The sequence below is a fragment of the Physeter macrocephalus genome, chromosome 20, assembly GCF_002837175.3.
Source record: "Physeter macrocephalus isolate SW-GA chromosome 20, ASM283717v5, whole genome shotgun sequence".
NCBI lineage: Eukaryota > Metazoa > Chordata > Mammalia > Artiodactyla > Physeteridae > Physeter > Physeter macrocephalus.
Window position 1 is genome coordinate 39458373 of NC_041233.1, and position 20671 is coordinate 39479043.

Genomic DNA, 20671 nt, shown 5'->3' on the forward strand with positions numbered 1-20671 from the left:
AGGAGGCAAGAATATACAGTGGAGAAAAGACAGCCTCTTCAATAAGTGGTGCTGGGAAAACTGGACATCTACATGTAAAAGAATGAAATTAGAACACTCCCTAACACCATACACAAAAATAAACTCAAAATGGATTAAAGACCTAAATGTAAGGCCAGACAGTATCAAACTCTTAGAGGAAAACACAGGCAGAACACTCTATGATATAAATCACAGCAAGATCCCTTTTGACCCACCTGCCAGAGAAATGGAAATAAAAACAAAAATAAACAAATGGGACCCAATGAAACGTAAAAGCTTTTGCACAGCAAAGGAAACCATAAACAAGACAAAAAGACAGCCCTCAGAATGGAAGAAAATATTTGCAAATGAAGCAACTGAAAAAGGATTAATCTCCAAAATTTACAAGCAGCTCATGCAGCTCAATATCAAAAAAACAAACAATCCAATCCAAAAATGGGCAGAAGACCTAAATAGCCATTTCTCCAAAGAAGATATACAGATGGCCAACAAACACATGAAAGAATGCTCAACATCACTAATCATTAGAGAAATGCAAATCAAAACTACAATGAGGTATCACCTCACACCAGTCAAAATGGCCATCACCGAAAAATCTACAAACAATAAATGCTAGAGAGGGTGTGGAGAAAAGGGAACCCTCCTGCACTGTTGGTGGGAATGTAAATTGATACAGCCACTATGGAGAATAGTATGGAGGTTCCTTAAAAAACTAAAAATAGAACAACCATACAACCAGCAATCCCACTACTGGGCATATACCCTGAAAAACCAATAATTCAAAAAGAGTCATGTACCACAATGTTCATCATGGCTCTATTTACAATAGCCAGGACACGGAAGCAACCTAAGTGTCCATCGACAGATGAATGCATAAAGAAGATGTGGCACATATATACAATGGAATATTACTCGGCCATAAAAAGAAACGAAATTGAGTTATTTGTAGTGAGGTGGATGGACCTAGAGACTGTCATACAGAGTATAGTAAGTCAGAAAGAGAAAAACAAATAACATATGCTAACACATATATATGGAATCTAAAAAAAAAAAGAAAAGAAAATGGTCAGAAGAACCTACATATATATGGAATCTAAAAAAAAAAAAAAAAAAAAAAGGTTATGAAGAACCTAGGGGCAGGATGGGAAAGTAAAGACGCAGACCTACTAGAGAATGGACTTGAGGACACGCGCAGGGGAAAGGGTAAGCTGGGACAAAGTGAGAGAGTGACATGGACATATATACACTACCAAATGTAAAATCGAATAGCTAGTGGGAAGCAGCCACATAGCACAGGGAGATCAGCTCGGTGCTTTCTGACCACCTAGAGGGGTGGGATAGAGAGGGTGGGAGGGAGGGAGAGGCAAGAAGGAAGAGATATGGGGATATATGTGTATGTATAGCTGATTCACTTTGTTATAAAGCAGAAACTAACACACCATTGTAAAGCAATTATACTCCAATAAAGATGTTAAAAAACACAAAACATAAACAAAAAATAAGATGTAGTATATTTATACAATGTAATATTATTCAGCCATAAAAAATAATAAAATAATGCCATTTGCAGCAACATGGATGGGCCTAGAGATTATCATAGTAAGTGAAGTAAGACAGAGAAAGACAGTATCATATAATATTGCTTATATGTGCAATCTAAAAATATATATATACAAATGAACTCATTTACAAAACAGAAAGAGACTCACAGATATAGAAAACAAACTTATGGTTACCAAAGGGGATACGGGAGAAGGGATAAATTAAGAGGTTAGGATTAACATATACACATTACTATATATAAAATATATAGCCAACAAGGACCTGAATCACTGTGCTGTACTGCTGAAAATAACACAACATTGTAAATCAACTCTACTTCAATAAAAAATAAATTAATTTAAAAATACAAAAAATAATAATAATAATAAGATGCAGCAGAACCTGCTGTTGAGGCTTCCCACTCCTGGAAGAGCTAAAGCACACCCATAAATAATTCTAGAACAGGCCCTTCTGAGGAGGGCAGAGATGTTTTATAGAGGAGGTGAGTTCTGAGGTGGGACTCAAAGATGGGAGGACTCCATACGGTGGGGCGGAAAAACAAGAGCATCCTCAGAGGCAGGGACTGAAGTGTAGTTTGTGACCAGATGGTGGTGGGTCCTTGAACTCGACACCTGGAAGTCTGAATGCTATTTCAGAAGCAAAGGAAAGCCAATGAAGTACGAGTGACACGCTCTGACGATGTTCTTGTGGCGATATGCAAAGTAGACTGAGTGAGATAGGGAACACCCAAGGTATGATTGTAGCCATTGAGCTGCAAAGGCAAGGCCAATGGACAGGATGGAGTTTTCTCTCAGAAGACACTTGCTGATTGAGTGCAAGGAAGGGTCGAACACTCTGCCAAGACTATGTCAACTACAGAAATAAAAAGACAGAGAAAGAGCCCAGGTAGCCCCAAGAAATCATTCTAAAGAGAAAAAGAGCCGTCCCCTATCCCGGTGGGAAAGTTCTATCAGCAGAGAAGAATGGGGGCCTGCAGTTCTCCTTTATTGCCTTCATATTCTCAGCTGAAGAACCATTAAACCCAGAACAGAAAAAACATTAAATCCAAAGTGAAGAAGAATGAGCTACTGTAGTGAGCTACTCTAGTATATGCATGTAGGTTTGGAGAACCAAAATCTACTCTAGCTTAACTCTTTTTTCAAACAGCAGACTGGATGGCTCTTCTTTGATAGGACCATGCCGTTCCTTACAGCAAACTCTTTGCTAATCTTCTCTTGCCTTCTGCTTGGATTTTAATCATGGCAGTTCTTCATACACACACTTACTGCCACGCTCGTTTCCCTGGAACCCCACTGTCATTTAGCAGTAACCATGTTCTCATATTTTGATCAAATTATTTCCGTTGAAGAATGAGACAGTTCAACGGGACCATAGTCAGGGTCTTTATTATGCCATTTCTTTACAAGAATCCTCCTGTCAGTGTTTGTTTACTGTTTAAATTCACTTATAAGGAGCCATGGGCACCAAGGGTGAAACCCATAGTGTGTCCCTGAGGGGCTGTAAGGGGAGCTGATGAGAGAAGAAAGGAAAAAAGTGTTAATTCTGGGGGGCCCAGGAGTGTCGTCCCAGGTCAGAGTCAGCCATGCATGCACCCCTCCTCCCAGACTCTCTGCTTGTCACCTGAAGGCTGACTGTTCCAAGGCCATCACTCGCATTGACCCTTCAGTCCCAGGAAGAATCCCATAGGGTGAAAGAGTACTGAAGAGAAGTGGAGGGGGTCTCAGGAGCACGGAGGCTGGAGCAGATTGAGATTGGGAGAGGGGATCAGGTGAGGAAGAAGGCTGGCCTGGGAATGTACACAGCAGGGGAGACCCAGGAAAGACCCAAGATTAAAACCTGCCCTTGATACACCTTGACAAGGGGCCCCAGAGTTGATATCATGCACTCTAAGTGGTCAGGGACCTGCTTTTCTACCACAGAATGGTACCCAGATCTCAGCTTCACCATTCACTGTGCACCATTCACACTGCCAGACGGGGCCTTTGGCCACAAGGGATTCACCCCCAGCAGAAAGAACTGAACTTCAGTACATGAGCATCATTTATTCAGCCTGGTCAGGCAAACGTATCACTGGTGGTTCCAGAAGCTCATCAAAAACAGCACTTCCATTTCAGCCTTGACAGATAACATTATCATATATGTTAATATCACAGGTAAAAGCCCATAGAGAGTACCTTTGTCTTTTTTTTTTTTTTAAAGAATCAATTTTCTTCATTTATTTATTTTTGGTTGCGGTGGGTCTTCATTGCTGCACACAGGCTTTCTCTAGTTGCGTTGAGCAGGCGCTACCCTTCATTGCGGTGCACAGGCTTCTCATTGCAGTAGCTGCCCTTGTTGCAGAGCACGGGCTCTAGGCGCCCTTCCATATCCTTGACCAGCCCTTGGCTGCAGGTGAGCAAGAAGGAGAAAGCAGACGACTCTACTGATTCACAGCTGTCTATTGGCAGAAGGTCAAGGGGAGAGGGATCAGATAGGACTGGAGTGACCCTGAAAAAACATTTACGAGAAGAGAGGCATGTTGCAATCTGTGTTGTAATGGGAATTGGCAAGACTTATATTGCCAGACATCCAAGTGTTCAGTTTTGAATTATGTTGAGATAGCTCTCCTTAAATCTTTGTTTAAAGGTTTCCTAATCTTGTACCCCCACCTCTCTTTCAACACAGTAGATAAATGCTAAATGGACAAGCTTCCCAGTTAGCCTCAATAGACAGAGGAAAACAAAGCTGTTGGGTCATCTAAGATGCAGAGAGGAAACTGGGAAATGTCCACATGCACAGGCAGCACTCAGTGCCCACACAGTGCCCATGAGGGGCCCCGGGTTCCAGGGAACTCAGGAATAACGATGCTCTTCTCCTTCTCCAGGACTGGTAAGCACATCCTTGAGGACTATTTTCATGGAAACATCTTCTTCCACATTCTTCTCCTTGCAGCAATATTTGTTCCTTTATCTGTAAAACAGGGCCCAGGACCTTCAGGGGCTCAATGCCTCCAAAATTCTAGCTGATCTTGACCCTTCCTTCTTACTGAGCTGTCAGTCTCTAGCCATTTCTTCTGTGTCCTCCTAAGAACCCCCCACCGCCCCAATGCAAAGCAAGAAACATTCAACTTAGCGGGAGAGCTACTAAGAGAGCGAAGGAGATCCATGTGGGAGAAAAGTAAGTGGACACCATCGGAAAGGGCATGCCAGGCGCCCAAGTGCTGGGTCTGGGCCTCTTCCTGGCTTCCATATGGATGCCAAGCTGACCTCAGACGCATAGACCTGGGACAGACAAAAGCAAGAATGAAAAAGAATGTCACCATTTGACCATCTTCCCAGAGTCTTTCATCTCTTCACCATAGTCTTAAAAACCATCTGGTCCAAAATATTACCTTAAAAATGTGTTGAAAATATGCCACTTTCAAAAAATCATGCAACTGCCACTGTGGAAAATAATATGCTGGTTCCTCAAAATATTGAACATAAAATTACCATATGATCCAGCAATTCCACTTCTGCATATATACCCATAAGAATTGAAAGCAGGGACTCAAACAGATATTTTTACACCCATGTTCATAGCGGCATTATTTGAAATAGCCAAAAGGTAGAAATAACCCAAATGTCCATCGACAGATGAATGAATAAACAAATGAATGGAAAAACAAAATGTGGCATATACATATGATGGAATATTATTCAGCCTTAAAAGGGAAGTAATTTCTAATATATGTTATAACATGGATGAATCTTGAAGACATTATGCTAAGTGAAATAAGCCAAACACAAAAGGACAAATATGGTATGATTTCACTGATATGAGGTACCTAAATGTCTTAGTCCATTCAGGCTGCTATAACAAAAATACCACAGACTGGGTGGTTTATAAACAACAGAAACTTATTTCTCACAGTCTGGAGGCTGGGAAGTCCAAGATTAAGATGCTGGTTAATTTGGTGTCTGGTGAGAGCTCGATTTCTGGTTCAGAGACTGCCTTCTTCCCACTGTGTTCCCACATGGCAGAAGGGGCAAGGGAGTTCTCTAGGGTCTCTTTTATAAGGGCACTAATTCCAATCATGAGAGCTGTACCCTCATGACCTAATCACCTCCCAAAAGTTCCACCTCCAAATACCATCACATTGCGGATTAGGTTTCAACGTATGAATTTTTGTCGGGACACAAACGTGGTGGTTGCCAGAGGCTGTGGGGAGGGAGGAATGGGGAGTAACTGTGTAATGGGGACAGAGTTTCAGTTTGGGAAGATGAAAAGAGTTCTGGAGATGGATGGTGGTAATGGTTGCACAACAATGTGAATGTACTTAATACTAGTGAACTGTACACTTAAAATGGTTAAGATAGTAAATTTTATGTTATGTGTATTTTACCACAATTAAAAATAAAAATAGAAAATAAAAAAGAAACCCCTGATGACCCCCCATCTTCCTCCAGCTACCCCCATTCCCCAACTCTGCACAATTCCAATTCCTCTCTTTTGACATTGTGTCACATTTACATTTTACCCCACCATTTGACCAAAACCACTTTGATGACGTCAGTGGTGATGTCACTTTTCCATCCTCATCTTACTAGACTTAGCAGTATTTGATACAGGTAATTACCCTACCCCCTTCCACACTTTTCTTCAGGCCCTCTGGGTTTCTCCCTACCCCACTGGGCACTCCCTCTCAGCCTCCTGTGCTGTGTGTCTCCAACACAGCTATCCATTGGCAGAGTCGAGCCCAGCTTCAGTCCTTGATCTCTGACTACATGCTATTTCTGTCTACATTCACTCCTGAGGAATCTCATCCACTCTTACAGTTTAAATGCCACCTATAAACTAATGTTTCACACAGTATATTCCTCTCACGTTGAGCTTCTCACCTCAACTCCATTCTCACGTTTCCAATACTCTACCAGACAACTCCGGGGCTTCCCTGGTGGCGCAGTGGTTGCGAGTCCGCCTGTCGATGCAGGGGACACGGGTTGGTGCCCCGGTCCGGGAGGATCCCACATGCCGCGGAGCGGCTGGGCCCGTGAGCCGTGGCCTCTGAGCCTGCGCGTCCAGAGCCTGTGCTCCGCAACAGGAGAGGCCACAACAGTGAGAGGCCCACGTACCACACGCACACAAAAAAAGCAAACTCCTGGAATATTATTCAGCCATTAAAAAAAGAATGAAATCTTACCATTTGTGACAACACGGATGCACCTGGTGGGTAGTATGCTAAGTGAAATAAATCAAACAGAGAAAGACAAATACCATATAATTTCACTTATACATGGAATCTAACAAACAAAACAAATGAACAAACAAAACAAAACAGAAACGGACTCACAGATACAGAGAACAAACTGGTGGTTGCCAGAGGGGACAGGGGGAGGGCGCAAAATAGGTAAAAGTGATTAATAGGTACAAACCTCCAGCTATAAAATAAATAAGTCACAGGGATGTAATGTGCAGCAGAGAGAATATAGTCAATAATATTGTAATAACTCTGTATGGGGACAGATGGTAACTAAACTTGTCATGATGATCACTTCATAATGTATAAAAATATCAAATCACTACTGTACACCTGACACTAATATAATATTGTATCTGTTATAATTCAATTTTTAAAAAGCAAATTTCTGATTCCTGCCCCCCCCCAAAAAAACCCAGTGCCCCCTGGATCTTCTTTTCCTCAGTGAAAATCAACTTCTTTCAGTTGCTTGGCCCAAATCTCATCTACCTTTGATGACGCTCTTCTCCTCCATTCCAAATCGATCTGTCAGCAAACCTTGTTGTACCTGCCTTTAAAGTAAATCCAGAATGTAGCCACTTCTTATCACCTCCATCACTATCAGGCCAGTGCAAACCACAGCAAACTGTCACCCTCCCTCCCTGAATCATTACACGAGCCGCTTCCCTCTTCTCTCCGCTTCTGCCCTTGCATTAGGTGCCCCTCCCCAAATCTAATCACAACATCACCACCTGAATAATCTTTTTAAAGCTTAAATGAAATCATGTCACTCCTTTATTTAAAATCCCTCAATGCCTTTCCCTCTCAAAACCCTTAAAATGACCCAAATACTTAGCACAGCCTGAGGTCTCTCACCACCTGCACCACCGCCACCCAGCCCGCGGCCTCCTTGGCCAGGAATCATCCCAGCTCCACCCATACTAGGTGTCCAGCTCCTGTCTCAGGAGGCCTTCACAGGCTGTCGCCTTGGCTTGGAATGTGCTCCCCCACGACTCCTCCTGGCTCCATCCCTCACACCTTCAGACCTCTACTCAGGGTACCTTCACAGCCAGCTTTCCCTGACCACTTTGTTTAAGGCTGTCAGCTCCCTCCCTCCTCATTGCCCCCACTCCTTTCAGTCTTCTCTGCTCTGTGTGTGTTTCCAGGGCACTGATCACTTTCTCTCATTTGATACATTTTAACTTGTTTGTGTATTTTCACTCCCCCACCCCTCACTGAACATAAGCTCCAAGCAAGCCAGGACTTTTCCCTGTTTTATTCACTGCTTGATGCCCAATGCTGAGACCCAGAGGAGGGCCTCAACAGATATTTGTTCAACAAATGCATGAATAAATCATGACTCTCTTTACTTTTTCTCTTTCTTTATATCTTCTTTCCTATAATTCCCGTTGCTTTTTATTTTTGCTATATCTATAAGGATCGCTCCAGTGTTACTTTCTCTGCCTCAGATTTTAGAGTCCATTTGTCACTCATTACTTCTAGTGAGTTTTGTGTTAATTTGCCCCATTGTGGATTTTTTTATTTCCAAGAACACATCCTTGTTCTCCTACTGTTCCTTTTTCATAATTGCCTACACTTGTGCTTAATCAAAGCAATAGCTCCTAAACACCTTCTGAAACCACAGACAAAGAATTGTGTAGAGGCGCTTCTGTTTTCTACATTAACTATTTGGGTCGGGGTCCTTTGATTACCTGGCTAGACCGCTCCTTACGCACTGCTGGCTCATAGAGCCACCCAGTGGTTCTTTGTGGCCCATCCACATTAGTGAACAGAGGCCTTGATTGATCACTTGGAGCCAGAAATCAAACATCAGGCTCCAAGTTCTTTCTCCCACTGGGAGCTGCCTCACTGCCCACCTGTCTGATGCTGGGGTAAAATAGATGGTCTTTTAACTCCCTTTCCAGATTCTGCAGTTGGTGAGTCCATGAGCAACATACTTAACAGCATTTGATAGCTACTGGATAATTTTCTTACCACCAAGGTAATTATCAAGGTAATTCCACCTCCTCATCATCACCATCACACGACATTCATAAGGGGACTTGCCAAGCATGGTGTGGAAATGAGAGTTTCAAAAAATAAAAATGATGCTTATTGAGTGCCACTGCATCCAAAGTTTTAGGTTTATCAAGAGATACAATCCTTGTTCCTATGAAGCTTAAATACTCATTGTGTAGTGTTCCAGTTACCCACATCTGTGGACCAAACAAATCAAAACTCAGTGGGTAAAAACAAAAACCACTTTATTATATCCCACAGTTTCTTGGCTCAGAAATCTGGCAGTTTGGCTGGGTGACTTTTCTGTTCTACATGGAATAGCAGAGGTCACTTGGTGGTATTCAGGTGGCAGGACCAAGCTGGTTTCACTCACACATCTAGCAACTTGGAAGAGATGGGGGAAAGCTCAGCTGGGACTGTCAGCCAGAGCTCCTACACATGCTCTCTCCAGCATAGCTGTCTCACAGTAACTGGACTTCCCAAATGGTGCCTGAGGATTCCAGAGTGGGTGTTCTGGTAAACAAGGCAGAATGCATGGTCTTTTGTGACCTAGTCTCAGAGTCATATAGCATCACTTCTGTCATATATTACTGTTCATAGCAGCCCACTCAGATTCAAGGAAAAGGGACATAGTCACCAGCTCTCAATGAGAAGAATGTCAAAGAATTTACAGCTATCTTTCAAAATCTCCACAGGAAGCAATAATACACAGAAAGGAAACTCTTTAAAAGAACTATCTTAAAACGGAACTTCTTAAAGACAACTTGACCTATACATGAATGTTTATAGCAGTTCTATTCATGGTCACTAACAACTGGAAATAATCCAATGTCCTTCAGTGGTTGAATGGATAAACAAACTGTGGTACACCCATAGGATGGACTACTACTTAGCAATAAAAGACACACATTACTGATACATACAACAACTTGGATGAATCTCAAAGGTAATATGCTGAGTAAACAAAGCCAGTCTCAAAGTTCACGTACTCTGCGAATCCATTTATATGACATTCTCAAAATGATAAAATTTATAGTGACAGAGGACAGTTCATGGGTACCAGGAGCAAGGGTGAAAGGATGGTGTGCCTGGAAAGGACCAGTACCAGGGAGTTTCTGGAGTGATGAACAATTCTGCATCCTGATTGTGGCGAATGTATACATGTATTAAAACTCATAGAACCGTACACCGCCCAAAAAAGTCACATTTGCTGTATGTTAATTTTTTTAATAAAATAACTTTGAGTCAAGTTAACAATTAACTTGTTCTGGACTTAAAACATGAACACTGAAGGAATTCTGAAAAGGAGACTGATCAGTTGTGCAAGGAACATGTGTGCTGGGGAAGGGGTGCAATCCTGTCTCATGCTCTCTGCCCCCTCACCAAGGGCTCACTCTAGTCATGCTGACCTGAGTCAGCCATGTCCTGCCATGTCCGACAGGCATAGAGGCAGAGGCACAGAAAGATTCAGGAACCTGCAGAAGTCACACGCCAAGTCGGCAGCTCTGGTTGCCAGTAACCTCCTGCTTACCAGAGCTCCTCACCGCCACGTGAGCACTAACAGCCAGCACAGGGACACCAGCCAAAACTCCTCCACAACCCTCCCCAAGTTTCATTTTTCTGCAATTAAAACATTTGTCAAAGAGGATTTAATCCTGGTGTTGTAAAGTGCTATGTCAAACAGATTTGGTTCAATATTTTTAAACGTTCTGCGAAATGGCTACTCCCAACAGTAATTCAACTAAGTTACCATGGCTTTAAACAAAAACAGCAACTAAAAAGATCATATTTTGATGTACCTGGAAAAATCATTTTGAACCACAGTCATGAATTCCCTTGCAAAAAAAAAAAAAATTAAGTCCAACTGTAAAAGAGCTCCCTAAAATGAAGCCTCAGAACATCTGTAAGTCAGAGGAGGGACAAATGCAAAGGAAAGCAAATCTATGGTATTAATATGAAACTGTGGACAAGAGTGGTTTTTTGGGAAATCCTCAACTCGTTTCACCTCCATTTCTATCCACCACACTTTGCCTGTATTTCCCCTGTGGATCAGGAGTAGTCTGAAAAATAATGCTTATGGTAAATTCAAATTGTAAAGTAGATAGGCAGTTCTACTAGTCAACATGTATGCGTAAGCAGGATAAGTTCATTGATGTGAAAGAGCATTTGCTAAATATTAGAACAAATTGTGGGCTGAGGAGGTGCAGGGAAGAGATGGGGAAGCAATGCATAATGTTAGTGGGGAGCATGGGGGGCCGGGAGGAGAACATGGCGGCAGGGAAACATGGCAACAGGGAGAACATGTCCGGTGCAGAACATGGCAGGAGGCCCCACAAACACGCAGGAAGCCACGTGCCATTTCCCTGACCCACTCAGCCTGGTGGCCCAGACTCTTGGACCTCATGCCCTGACTACACCCAGATGAGAAGATGTACATCTCCCAACAGCCACCAAAAACGGACCACTCCACCTTCGGTTTCCCCAAGGGCCACGCTTGCTACCTTCCCTCCCTGGGAGCTCCCCAAAGCACTCACATTACCACTGCATCTGTGAGGTGATAGGTTGGGCCTTTTCCTTGGCCTCGTGTCTTCATTTTTATATATGTGTTTGCTCGTTTATTACTGGCAAATAAAGAATAAATGAGGAATAAACAATCTTTTAAAGAAACTAAATTATGCCCTTTGTTCTTGGTCCCCACATCATCTTAGGGGAGATCTGTTGGTTACCAAAGGTATAATTAAGAATCTCCTATAGGTTTTTTTGTTTACCCAATACACACAATGTAGCATTCAGGGGGGTGGGGGGTATGGGGAGACAGGAAAAGGCACCAAGAGGGTCATATTGTGATGATGGGAGGCACAGTCAAGAAGAACATTTAACCCTCACTGTGGTTCCAGGCCCAGATAACATCATAAGCCAACAGGTAAAATAACTCCTACAGGAATCATAAGGATAAAATAGGACAAACCAGTGTCCTAAGAAATTTTATCTTTTTCTTTTCTTCTTTTTTTTTTTTTTTTTTTTGGCTGTGCAGCACAGCATGTGGGATCTTAGCTCCCCCACCAGGGATGGAACCCATGCCCCCTGCATTGGAAGCCAGAGTCTTAACCACTGGACTGCCAGGGAAGTCCCAGTTTGTCAATTTTTTCTGGGAGGTTTTAATGTATCTATTTTAATATACATTTTTAACAGATCAAATACATAAAAATGAAGATGAAAAGGATCAAAATAATGTATATAATCAGTCCTTGGTTCAGAAGCATTCACGTTACTTTTTGCCATCTATTTCAGAATAGTACTTTAGAGGAGCTAACAATTAGTCATGTTTTCAATTCTAAATCTTCATAATCAAACTCACCTCTCTGCTCAGCCTGCCTATGACATCTCCTAGAGAGACACACAGCAATAGCTCAGTAGTATCCAGTAAAATCTATACAGGGAAGCAATGAAGTACACAGACCCTGGGATGGAGCTGAATGAACCTGGGTCTAGCCCTGTCACTAACAGCGCGACCTTGGGCATCTCTCCCTACTTTAGTCCTATTTAAAATATGGAAATGACAGTTGTAGCCTCAAAACGTTATAGAGCCAACTGAATGAAAGCTTATATGGTAAGTGCTGTTACTAAATACATACATAGAGTTTAAGTCTATCCACACTGGGAATAATTGAAATATTTACCCCCTTTGGGGACTATGTTATAGGTAAAAGCCAAACTTATTCCTTGTAAATGCCTAAGTATGAAATGCTGTACACGTAAAATGTTTATGAGAGTGTCCAACAACGAGTATATGCACAGTAAATGTTAGCAAGTAGTCACTAATGATCTGGGGCTTAAAAACACTATTAAAAAAGAAACAATTCAAAAGAAGAAATGGTTAGTTTGCAAGATTTGTAACTTTAAGGTTATAAGTGAGGGGGCATCAAAAGGGAAGGAGAAGAAGTCTTACACTCAGAAAATTACAGAGAATAATTCTTACTCTGTGTTACTTGGGAGCTTTAACATGCATGTAACAGAAAGCTCACCTCAACTTGGCTCAAAAACAATTAAAACACATAACTGGAGGTCCAAGAGTCAAGACAGCTCCGGAACTGATTGACCCAGGGACTCTCTGATGCCATGAAGCTCTAAGTTTCTATCTTTCTGCAACAGCGTTAGCTCCGTCTCCTCATGACTGCAGTCTGGTTGCTTGTAAAAACTAAAACTAGAGGCTTCTTCATTCTCGCCTAAAGGAGGGCGCACTATTCCAACAAACACTTCTGGTCTCCTGCCCCAGAGAGCAACGCCAAGCGAGAGCTAGTGTCAATCCACAGCAAGAACTGGAATGGGTCCTCAGCTTCATCCCAAATGGCAGAAAACAGAAAAGGGGGAAAATTCAAGAGATAATGTGGGCAATAATAAATGCCGAATAGTTAACCACTGGGTCTGTGTCTCCCTGAGTGGGTTTTTCAGGATGCAAACAATGGATAGCTAATTAACTGTGTCCATTACACACATCCACTGACTCTTTGAGACACATTCACCACATCCAAGGGGACAAATTTTGCCCAGAGGATGGTCAGTGAGCTATTCTGTCAGAAACCATTTGCTGATCTATTTAAATATTCACAGAGATTAACTGGCTTCTCATGTGATCCCTTTTAGTCCAGTGTTTCTGTGCTGGGTACCATGAAAACCCAGTTTGATTGTTCCATTGAGCTCAAAATGGAGATATGGCCCAGAAGGCCATGGACTTGCTCTGCCTGAGACTGATATGGGGTCAGGAGGCCCAGTGCTGACCCAGGCCCGGGCTGCACTCCATCCTTTGTACTTCCTCAAATTAGCAGTCCTGATTTCATAAATTACAGTTTTCTCAGTTCATCCAAAATTCTGACAAAACATTTTTTTTCCAAGCCTGGTTTATTTCCAAAGGTGAAAAAGTCTAAATTATAAAACACTGCCAACGTCTCAACAAAAGTAAACAAGGGAGAATTAGGTGAAAAATCATGGAAGTTTATAAAAACTCCTACACAGAATGAAGAATCCCCCAGGGCAATTTGTCTGGTTTAAATTAATAACTTACGCTATGATTAAAACACCATTTGTATGAATCCTTCAGTGACTCCACATAATGAGAAAGGTCAAAGCTTGATTGAATGCGTTGTAATGGTTTGGGGCCCTGCTCACATCCTTTCATTTGGAACGAGAGGTCTCCTAACTTTGCCTGGATGCTGTGTGCTATCAGCACAGAAGCATGTACCTCCTGGATTCTCAGGAACTTCTAACTCCACTTCTAGCCTGGAGTGATAATAGCTATGGCCCCTGAACCTTTTTATTTAAAATTCACAAAAACAATATAAATATCTGCAAGATATAAATAAAGAGCTGAAGATAGGGTGAGGTATTTCTTTTTGTTGTTGTTTTTTTGTGTGTTTTTTGTTTTTTTTGTTTTGGGTATTTCTTAAATGACAGGCAGAATCACTCAGACAATCAGGGCTTAGAGAAAACATTAATTTAAACCAAAAGCATTTACTACTCTCTTGGGAACAATGAAAGGTCATTGTCACATCTGTTTAGTGGCATCTATTTACCTTTTCAATCACTGCACTCAGTGGCCCTCAGAGAAGAGTTTTACAGCTTCTCAAGATTGTGTTTTCTGGCATCCATCCAGGAGATCACAAGGTTACTTTGTTTCCACCTTAGTAACAGGGTGAATAATGTTAACAGAATTTTTTGTTGTTGAGCTATCCTTGCATGCCTTCATCAAAATGCGCTATTCTTTCTTTAAGAACATTGTTTGGGGACTTCCTTGGCAGTCCAGTGGTTAAAGACTTCCCCTTCCAATGAAGGGGATGTGGGTTCAATCCCTGGTTGGGGAGCTAAGATCCCACATGCCTTGTAGCCAAAAAACCAAAACACAGAATGAAAGCAATATTGTAACAAATTCAATAAAGACTTTAAAAATGGTTTATAAAAAAAAATTGTTTGATTTGTTAACATTTCAACTGAGATTTTGCATCTTTGTTTATGAGTGAGATTAACCTATACATTTTCCTTTTAATGCTGTTCTTTAGTCTAATGTAGGATCAGGATTATGTTCACTGTTTAGAAAAAGATGAGGACTGTTCCACTTTTTTTCTGTATTCTGGAACAGATTAAACTACAGAAATTATCCATCCCTTGAAAGGTAGTGACTATTTTAGCAGTATATTTTGGACCACTTTTTCAATTTCTTCCATTATTTGGGGATTTATGAAATTTAGGAATTTAGTTTCCCAGAATTTGTTCTTTCCATCTAGATTGTTTAAAAGCTTTTATAAAGGATTTCTTCTTTTTCTTCTTTTTATTATTTTTTTTTTATTTTTTTTGGCCATGCCGCGTGGCTTGCAGCAGAAGCACACAGTCCTGACCACTAAAACACCAGGGAATTCCCATGGATTTCTTCTTTTTAAAATACCTTAACTTGGGACTTCCCTGGTGGTCCAGTGGTTAAGATTCTGTCCTCCCAATGCAGGGGGCCCAGGTTCAATCCCTAGTCAGGGAACAAGATCCCACATGCCCACATGCCTCAACTAAGACCTGGAGCAGCCAAATAAATAAATATTAAAATACCTCACCTTTCATGAATCACACTGAGTTTCTCATTCTTCAGTGCTAATATTATTGGTTTTCTCTTTTTCTCTTGACTACTGTCAAGAGGTTGGCCTATTTTGGTATTTTCAAAGTATCATCTTTTTTCTTTCATTTCTCAATCTTCATTAATTTGTGTGTTTTTATTGTTTAATGAGTCCTTCCTACTACTGTATTTTGTTAAATTTTTTTAAATTTTATTTTATTTTACTTTATTTTTTTACCTCCTTGACTTTTTGCCTTATTTTTTCTTGTCTAATAAATACAGTTAAAGGCAGGGGGACTTCCCTGGCAGTCCAGTGGTTAGGACTCCACACTTCCACTGCAGGGGGCATGGGTTCGATCCCTGGTCAGGGAACTAAGATCCCACATGCTGTGTAGCATGGCCAAAATAAATACATACATACATACATACATACAAAAAAATAAAAATAAAGGCAGGAACACTCTTCTGAGTTACATTTAGACACAACATGTCATGTCGTTGGTAGTTTTCACTTTTAAATACTCTGTACTTTCTAATTGATATTCTCTATAGTCAAGAGTTGTTTAGAGGTGTGGCCAGGATGGCAGAGTAGAAAAACCCTGAGTTCACCTCCTACAAGCACACCAAAATCACAACTGTTTACAGAGCTACTATTTATGAGAACAATCTGAAGACTAGCAGAAAAGATTTTCCACAATTAAAGATATAAAGAAGGAACTACAACTAGAAGAGTAAAGGGGGCAGAGATGTGGTATAGTCAAGAATCATACCCCTGGGTGGGTAACCCACATATGGGAGATAATCACAATTGCACAGGTTCTCCTCAAGTAGCAAAGAGTCTAAGCCTCACGTCAGGTTCCCCAAGCCTGGGGCTCCTGCACCAGCAATACAAGCCCCCAGAATGTCTGGATTTGAAGACCCGCAGGGCTCGTATATGAGACAGCCAGAGGGCTATAGGAAACAGAGACTTTGCTCCCAAAGGGCACACACAAAAATCTCACACACCAAATCCCAGTGCAGAGGCAGTATTTAAAAGGTGCCTGGGTCAGATCCACTTGCTGATCTTGGAGAGCCTCTCGGAGAGGCAGGAGACCACTGGGACACCCCCTGTGGATATATGGTTGCAGCCATTTGGGGGAACTTATTCTACCACAAGGATACTGGTGTTGACAAGGGCCATTTTGGAGTCTTGTCTCTAGCCTATTAGCACCAGAGGACCAGCACCAGTCCCAGAATCCCCAGGCCAAGGAGCCAGCCCCTCAGGGACCTGGCCCCTTCTACCAGTGAGCCAGCACCAGCCCTGGGACCCCAGAGCCCTGAAGCTAGCCACCCCAAGAGCTGGTCCCATTCACCAGCAGGCCAGCACTAGCCTCGGGCTCCCCAAGTCCCACAGCCAACCACCCTGGGACAAGGATCCTCCCACCAGTGGACCAGCACCAGCCCCAGGATCTCCCTGGCCCTGCAGCAAGCCACCCTGGGACCTAGCCCTGTCCATCAGTGGGCCAGCAGCCACCACATGAGACAAGGCCTGGCAAGCAACCGAGCCAGGGGCCAGCCCTGCCTACCAGTACACCAACAGTAGTTGGCCCCACCATAACAGAAGGGACCACACAGCCCACACAGGGGAACTGCTAGAGAATACGGCTCTGGTGACCAGACTGGAGTATGCCACTGAGCCCCATAAGAAGTCTCCTAAAAAAGGCCACTTCTCCAAGATCAGGGAACATAACCAACCCACCTAATATACAGTAATAAACCTAGAGAATTAGGCAAAATGAGGCAACAGAGGAATATGCTCCAAAGGAAAGAACAAGATAAAACCTCAGAAGAAGAACTATGGGAGGTGGAGATAAGAAATCTACCCAAAAAGAGTTCAAGGTAATGATCATAAAGATGCCCAACAAACTTGGGAGAAGAGTGGATGAACACAGAGAGAAGTTTAACAAAGAGTTAGAAAACAGAAGGAAGATACATATATACAATGGAATACTACTCAGCCATAAAAAAGAATGAAATAATGCCATTTGCTGCAACATGGATGCAACTAGAGATTAGCATACTAAGTGAAGTAAGTCAGAAAGAGAAAGACAAATAGCATATGATATCACTTTATGTGGAATCTAAAATATGGCACAACAACTACTGAAGCCTGCACACCTAGAGCCCGTGCTCTGCAACAAGAGAAGCCACTGCAATGAGAAGCCCACGCACCACAATGAAGAGTAGCCCCTGCTCGCCACAGCTAGAGAAAGCCCGCATGCAGCAACAAAGACCCAATGCAGCCAAAAATAAATAAATAAATTTATTTTAAAATAATAAAATATGGCACAAATGAACTTATTTACAAAACAGAAACAGATTCATAGACACAGAGAACAGACTTGTGGTTGCCAAGGGGGAAGAGGGGAGGGAAGAGGGATGGACTCAGAGTTTGGGGTTGGAAGATGCAAACTATTACATTTAGAATGGATAAACAACAAGGACTTAATGTACAGCACAGGGAACTATACTCAATATCCTGTGATAAACCATAATGGAAAAGAATATAAAAAAGAATGTCTCTATGTGTATAACTGATTCACTTTGCTGTACAGCAGAGATTGGCACAACATTGTAAATCAACTATACTTCAATTAAAAAAGAAAAGAGAGAAAAGAAAAGAGAAAGAAGAACCAAAGAGAGCTGATGAATACAATAACTGAAATCAAAAATACACAAGAAGGTATTAAGTAGGTTAGATGATACAGAGATCAGCAAACTGGAAAACAGAGTAGTGGAAATCACTCAAGCAGAACAGAAAAAAGAAAAAGGAATTTTAGAAAATGAAGATCATTTAAGAGACCTCTGGGACAACATCAAGCATACTAATATTCACATTATAGGGGTCTCAGAAGGAGAAGAGATAGAGAAAGAGGCAGAGAACTTATCTGAAGAAATAATAGCTAAAAAATCCCAAAACCTGGGAAAGAGAACAGACATCCAGGTCCAGGAAACACAAAGAGTCCCAAACAAGGTGAACCCAAAGGGGCCCTCACCAAGACCCATTATAATTAAAATGGCAAAACTTAAAGATAAAGAGAGAAGCTTAAAAGTAGCAAGAGAAAAGCAACTAGTTACATACACAGGAATTCCCATAAAACTGTCCCCTGGGGGCTTCCCTGGTGGCGCAGATGGTTGCGCGTCCGCCTGCCGATGCAGGGGAACCGGGTTCGCGCCCCGGTCTGGGAAGATCCCACATGCCGCGGAGCGGCTGGGCCCGTAAGCCATGGCTGCTGAGCCTGCGCGTCCGGAGCCTGTGCTCCGCAACGGGAGGGGCCACAACAGAGGGAGGCCCGCGTACCACAAAAAAAAAAAAAAAAAAAAAAAAAAAAAAAAAAAAAAAAACCTGTCCCCTGACTTTTCAGCAGAAACGTTGCAGGCCAGAAGGGAGTACCACAATACATTCAAAGTGATGAAAGAAACAACCTACAACCAAGGATACTCTACCCAGCAAGGCTTTCATTCAGATTTGAAGGAGAAAGAAAGAGTTTTACAAACAAGAAAAAAACTAAAAGAGCTCAACACCACTAAAGCAGCTTAACAAGAAATGTTAAAGGGACTTCTCTACGTGGAAAAGAGAAGGCCACAACTAAAACTATAAAAATTACAAAAGAACAAATTTTATTGGTAAAGGCAAACATGGGGTAACCTTAATAGTCAGTAGGAAGGTTAAAAGACAAAGTAGTAAGATCATCTACGTAATAATTAAGGGACACACAATACCCAGAAATGAACCCATACTTATATGGTTAATTAATCTATGACACAGGAGCAAGAATATACAATGGGGAAAAGGCAGCCTCTTCAATAAATGGTGTTGGGAAAACTGGACAGCCACATGCAGAAAAAAACAAACTGGACTACTTTCTCACACCATCTACAAAAATAAACTCAAAATGAATTAAAGACTCAAATGTAAGATCTGAAACCATAAAACTTCTAGAAGAAAACATAGGTAGTGCACTCTGTGACATTGGTCTTAGTAATATTTTTTTTGGATATGTCTCCTCAGGTAAGGGAAACAAAAGGAAAAATAAACAAATTGGACCATATGAAACCTCTGAATAGCGACATTTTATCAACAACAAAATGTGCTGATAAAGAACATGGCACTGGAAAAGAACATGCGTGTATCTTGTTTATTAAATATTATAGTACATCAATAATATTAATTATATTATTCAAACTATTTGACTTCTTACATATTTGTTGTCACTATTCTGGCAATTTTCTGAAAGATGTGCAAAAACACTCATGATTAATGCAACTTAATAGGTTTTTGAACTTCTGCAATATGAACAATGGCCCCGATAATTATAAAAATGCAAAAAAAGTTAAATAAGATGGATTTATAGATGGACAGTAGAAAGATGGATAAGTTTTAATAAAGCAAATACAGCAAAATGTTCATTGTAGACTCTAGGTGGTTTATATACAGGTGTTCACTCTATAATTTTTTCAACTTTTCTGTTTGAACATTTTCATAATAAAATGTTCAAAAGAAACAAAATTTTAAAACCAACTTCACGAATGTGTGCTTTAAGAATGGCCACCAGCTAAAGTCCTCAAAGCAAGTTAACTTGTCTTCATCATCCACAGATATTACAGAATGAGACTGATGCAAGAAAATGTAACATCACTGTCTTGCATATAAACACTCAAATTTAAAATCTAGCTAGAATAATATCAGCAATTAACACTTATTTAATGTGTACTCTGTGCCAGAACATGCATTATCTCATTTTTATCTTCACGACAGCCCCATGAGGTAATAACTAATATCACCATTTTATAGGTGAGAAAACTGAGGCTCATAAAAGTGAAGATTTTCTAAGTCTGGACAGCCTATCAGTGGCAGAGCCAGGATTCACACTCAGATCCATGTGACTCTATGACTAACATCGTTCAGCCATAGACTCTGCAGACCTGCTGTGTCTATACAGCAGCCACTAGCTACAAGCAGCTGCTGAGCACCAGAAATGGAGTAAGTCTGAATTGACATGTGCTCAGAGTATAAAAGACACACCAGCTTTCTAAGACTTGGAACAGAAAAAAGAAACTAAAATATTTCTGATCTTTTTTTTTTTTTTTTTTTTGCGGTACGTGGGCCTCTTACTGTTGTGGCCTCTCCCGTTGCGGAGCACAGGCTCCGGACATGCAGGCTCAGCAGCCATGGCTCACGGGCCCAGCCGCTCCGCGGCATGTGGGATCTTCCCGGACCGGGTCACGAACCCGTA

General features: G+C 41.6%; 1 protein-coding gene across 15 annotated transcripts in view; it reads right to left on the bottom strand.

Moving 5' to 3' along the window:
* The window catches only part of ZNF485 (zinc finger protein 485), a 586403-nt gene that overhangs the window by 486544 nt on the left and 79188 nt on the right, over positions 1-20671 (bottom strand). For 2 of the 15 annotated variants that reach the window (XR_008616211.1, XM_055081186.1), the window contains one exon: positions 3795-4533. The exons of 11 other annotated variants lie outside the window; for them this stretch is intronic. Coding sequence is in view for 2 of the 4 variants with exons in the window: in XM_055081186.1 (XP_054937161.1) it covers positions 4321-4533 (213 nt within the window). In the remaining 2 variants the exon portion in view is untranslated. Of the gene's footprint in view, positions 1-3794; positions 4534-4555; positions 4845-20671 lie in introns of those variants that run through there. 2 more of the 15 variants (XR_008616208.1, XM_055081188.1) reach the window with 2 other exon arrangements.